At 29.9% G+C, this 5148-nt stretch overlaps 1 protein-coding gene across 2 annotated transcripts in view; it reads right to left on the reverse strand.

Annotated features, from left to right (window-relative positions):
- The window catches only part of LOC117172952 (chymotrypsin-C-like), a 21769-nt gene extending 18365 nt beyond the window's left edge, over window positions 1-3404 (reverse strand). For both annotated transcript variants that reach the window (XM_033361260.1, XM_033361259.1), the window contains exons 1-2: window positions 3294-3404; window positions 1281-1366 (exon numbers count right to left, since the gene is read on the reverse strand). In XM_033361260.1, coding sequence (XP_033217151.1) covers window positions 1281-1366; window positions 3294-3360 — 153 coding nt within the window. In that variant the 5' untranslated portion in view covers window positions 3361-3404. The remainder of the gene's footprint in view (window positions 1-1280; window positions 1367-3293) is intronic.
- Window positions 3405-5148: the final 1744 nt, after the last annotated feature.

The following is a 5148-nucleotide window of genomic DNA, read 5'->3' on the forward strand; positions in this document are numbered from 1 at the left end:
CGCCAATTAGCACAAATGGTAAGTTCCGACAGTGCCTACAAGTGTGCCTACTGGCCGCTAAATGGCAATACCGGTTTCATATGTATACACCTGGTAATTTATTACTTTAGCGATTGGTGAACAATTGAAAATAAATTTTGGTCACTTAACGATAATACAGTAATATTTTTGTAAAAAAATATTATTTAAAATATTAAATATTATTTTAGAATTTTTTGAATGAATGGAATTTGTTTAAACAATGAAAAATTAATTAACCAATGGTGGTCAACATTTTATTAAAGAAACATTGATAATTAGTCATTTGAGAAATTGAGAAAAAAATTATTTAAACAAATTCAATTTTTTGAAATAATTAAAAATTAATTAATGAAGGTTAAGCATATTCTTAATTTGCTCTATTTTAAACATAGGGATATTCTAGTCTGCAAATTACATAATTCCGGATAAAAAGACGATTGGTATTTTCATGTCCTAAGTCTGTGGCACATTTTGATTTTTAAGTTCATAAAGTTAGAGTAAATGCTTACTGAAACCTTAAAAATACATAGTATATATAATAGTAAATTTACAAAAAAGCAATACTTATCAAAAGGAAAATTTTAAACAAACCTACATGTTATTATTTATTTGAATTTTTCACAGTGAGTGTCCCGTATCTCATTTATAATTTATAAATATGTTTAACATAAAGAATTTTAGCACTGAATTTAGCTTATTCTCTTTACTTTCACTTCTGCACCCTTACCACATGAATTACTGCTAAACATGAATTATGAATGAATGAATGAATGAAACATGAATTACTTTGCAAGAAAGTTTCCTCTATTATTTAGTTTCGTTTTGAGAAATGTTACATACGTTTTCAAAGCAATCAACTATTTATTTATTATATTTAAAAACAATTCACACGTGCTAACTTGTGTAAATGTCAAATTTCTGTCTGCTAGAAATTTCCGGTTTAGTCCACCACGAGCGCTGCCTGTCATATCCGGTTAATATCAAGGTCATGTTCATACCCAATACGGAAGGTGGTCTCACAATACACTCCCGCTTCCGCGCTGTCATTGGCTATACGGAATATGCGACTATCAGTGGTGGGAGTTGGGGAAGTTGCGATAGACGAGTAGCTTGAATTGCAATAAACGAGGTTTGACTGGATTGTATTAATGTTATTTTACTTTAAAGAATTTTTATTTTTCTGCAGTAGTTTCCAGACCAAGTCAAATAATTTAAATAAGAATTTTGGATACGTATATATGTACTAAAATTCCACTTACCATGTAAGGGGCTAAATTTATGTAGATTTCTTCACCATTGTAGATGCGTTTAGAAATACGACCATCACGGTTAGCTATATTTAAATCTAAAAAATTTGGAAATATTTAATATTTGGAAAAAATCTTTCAGATTTATTAAGCGAATTTACATCGCTGATTTTATATGTTGAAAGCTATTACCTAATGAAGAAAGATTTAAATATTGTTGTGTTGTATAAAATTCCTCACTTAAAAAATCTAAAAATGAGCAAAAGGCTTTTTTACTACGTAATTGCATGAAGTATTTTAATTGTTATGTAAAATGTTAATTTTTATCTAAGGTATATAGATATTGGGTTTTCATTTTATAAAGCAAAAAATTATTTCTGCAACTGAATACGCTTACTAGCCAAATTTATGCCATTTTAGTCAAACAAATTTTTCATAAATCCAAAATGGGATAAGATTCAGAGGTCCTGCATTTTACACTGAGAAAAGTATATCGCACAAATTACAATATATATATCGTAATTTCTGCGCTATATATCGTAATTATCGCATTATAATAGCGCAAAATCGTGATATCGTACATTGCAAGTTTTTACATTATATACCGCATAATTGTGCAATCTATAACGTAAAAAATGGAGATTCCCATCCGTCAGTTACATTTTGCGCTTTTGCTAAATTGTATTAAGTAAGTTCTAATTCATCTACAATAATTTGATTTATTTCGGAGGAAATATATCAGTAGGTACATATTTTTGTGTGCTTCATGTCGTTGATTCTACGCGTTTTACTGAAATTTGCTCACTTCAGCGCGACTCAGTCGACGAGTTCAGAATTATTTTCCTAATCTCAGTGAAACTTTCAACAAATTATGTTTAATCATTAACAGTTGCAGGTCTTACCTGCAGAAAATTTTTAATGATCTCTGTGATTGTTTTAAATCTAGAGTCCCGATTTATAGCTCGAACTGACTCATACTCTGCCTTTTCCCCATTGCTGCTAAGGACGCCGTAGCAGACGACAGCAACAAAATTTAACTTCATTTTTGTCTGTGATATTAGTGCATTATAATATCGTACAAAGCTCCGGGACCTGATTGTACATTATCATATTGCGCTTTCTTGCAATATAGAGGTTTTGCGATATCATTGTGCGATATCTTTTTCTCCGTGTAGTTTTGTCATTTTTCTTGATTTTTTTTACATAATTTAATTTCAATAATTTAACTCATTTAAAGAAAAATAATAATTTTAAATTACTTGCTCCACATTTTTCTACAAGAATTTGACATATGGAATGATAAAAAAGAGCAACAAAATATATGAAACAAAAAAATGTTTTATCCTTTAGTTGGAAAAACGATTAAAAACCCATCTTTTTATTTATTCCCATTTTTTGTATGTGATCGCCGAAATCCGTTGAGCACAGCAAAAATATTTTTAGTTTAAGTAGATACTTAGTTCATTTTTAGTCATTTCATTGTGCTCATGTAGCAAAGACTCCATGTAAGTTTTGTGCAAAACAGAAGATCGTTTCAACCTAGAGAATTGTTTTTAATTTAATTTTTCTCGAAAGCGACGTAAGATATGGTAAATAAAAAAGTAAAAGCTTTTGTGAAAATGTGTTTAAGGTTCAAGTTTTTATTCCAACATTTTGTCCTGCCTCTTCAGAAATAAAATATAAAACTAAGATACATAAATTATTTCAAAAACAGCAAAGAATTAGATTGGCCTACGAAAATTATGTTCTTTTTATAAATTTTACTTAAGAATTTAAGTACACTCATATCTTAAAAATGACAAAAGCATCTGCTGAAACTTCAGAACTAAAATTCAAACAAATTTAAAAAGACGATGTTATTAATAATATACTAATTTATATTACCCGAAATTATACTCATATTAAAGATTTTCTATCTTTGACTTAAAAATCTAGCTTTTTCAATCGAACTAAAAGTTTTAAAAAGCATAGCATAAGATATTAAACTATTGCTGAGAGAGACTTGAGTAATTATAGATTTTCTACCTGAAATATTGGCGAAAACGCTGAGGGGGTACAAGAAGAGGACGATAGTTAACTTCGCTAGCTTCATGTTTCAATAAAAACTGAATTAAGAGACATGGTTAACGTTTCATGTTAGGAAAACAGCTGTAGTCCGGAAATTTGTGATGTGACGGAGAAAAGATACTGCTATCACTTAATTAGAACGATTAGGACAAAGAATATATCAGTTCAAGGTCTGTGATAAATTTTTATTTTGATACGCCAGGCTTTCGGGATATCCGTTTGCATAATAAGATGTTCAAAATTTATAAAATAAAAGTGTAGAGCGAAAACATTGTTATAAAATGGAAAATATTTGTTATTTATATTTCTTAAGGGCTAAGACCATATCATACCCATCCGCCTCCTATCTTACTAGCATAGTTTTACTCAACAGCTACCCACGTCCACACGAAATATTACATCGAGTTGCAAATTCGAGAAATTGAAAAATGATGAAAAATATATCATGTGCATGCCCTACTTCATGCTCTTTCAAAATTGAGCTATTCTGAATAAAAATATAATGTTAAAAAATCAGTTTTTAAAAATGAAGCCATGTTCAACTTGAGGATGTTATCAATTAAACATTAATATCAATAAAATCCAAATAATTTTTTTCAAATTTGTCTCACAACCATCTTGTCTTTCATAATATCAACTCAAAAATTTTAATTAGTTTATAAAATCAAATAAAATTACCTGCACACATTAATAAGAATAAGAAGTTTAAAAAAAGAAATGGGATAAGTGCAAAGGTCTCCACTTACATAACTTTAGCCGGAAGAACATTTCTTTACTCCTAATAAAATTATTATAATTTTATAAAAGCTCCATCATACGAAAAAATGTGTACTTCTCTTCTGAACTACACTGGAACCCCGCTCTACTGGGCGTTTTGGGAGGTCCGACAACTCAACCCCGCCACTAAAGAAAAACAAAATGTCATAATGCATATTTTTTTGCTATTTTTTACCATAAAAAATTTGTGTTTGCTCTATTAGTTTTCGAGAAAATAGGTCGGCACTAGCTTGCCGGCAACTCAGCGGCGCCCTCTACAAAAATCATTAAAAAATCATTAACTGTTGGGACATTTGTCCTCTTGATTTTTGTGCTCTTTCATTATTCTCCAATGCCATTAAATCGATTTTGTTAAATTAACCCTTATATAAAAAACAATACCCTGAAATGAAAACACTTATTGTAAAAAAAAGTCGATATCTACATAGATGAAACTCACTTATAAAATAGTAACATGGTACTTTCAAGCGTAATTATTTCTCACCCCTAATAGTTACAAAAATAACCGCGGTAATGAATATTTTTCCAGTCTATGTGTGTATGTTCAAAAAATATAACTGACGTTTTTCAATGCAACTTTTAATGCCTTTAATCAACTTCCACAGCAACAATTAGGTCTATCAAGCTAGCACCTCTACAAACGAAATTCCCAAATTGCTTTGTATCAGAATTTTTGTTTCTTTTTGGACTTTTTCGGGCTGTATTGTCGATTTTTGGGCTCTACTACTTTTTATGAAAATTCAAATTTTTAATGGACGTGCTAATCAAGGTAGCACCTTCACTACATAAAAATTAAAAGAAAAGAAAATCAAACACGTAAGAATTTAGGGTTTTTCTTAGGCTTTTGAATGTAAAATTTACATGATATAATTTCTGAAATAATAAAGTATCTGATACTGTAATTTTCTAATTACTACATTTTCTATTTGGACTATTTTATTTTTGTAGAATTTTCAGTCGTCCTCCTGAAACGATTAGGTTTTGGAATTCTAGCTGCTGAATGAAATATCTTGACCGCGCCACGCGCCGAAGACCT

Source organism: Belonocnema kinseyi, chromosome 5, assembly GCF_010883055.1.
Source record: "Belonocnema kinseyi isolate 2016_QV_RU_SX_M_011 chromosome 5, B_treatae_v1, whole genome shotgun sequence".
In the NCBI taxonomy this organism is placed as follows: Eukaryota; Metazoa; Arthropoda; class Insecta; order Hymenoptera; family Cynipidae; genus Belonocnema; species Belonocnema kinseyi.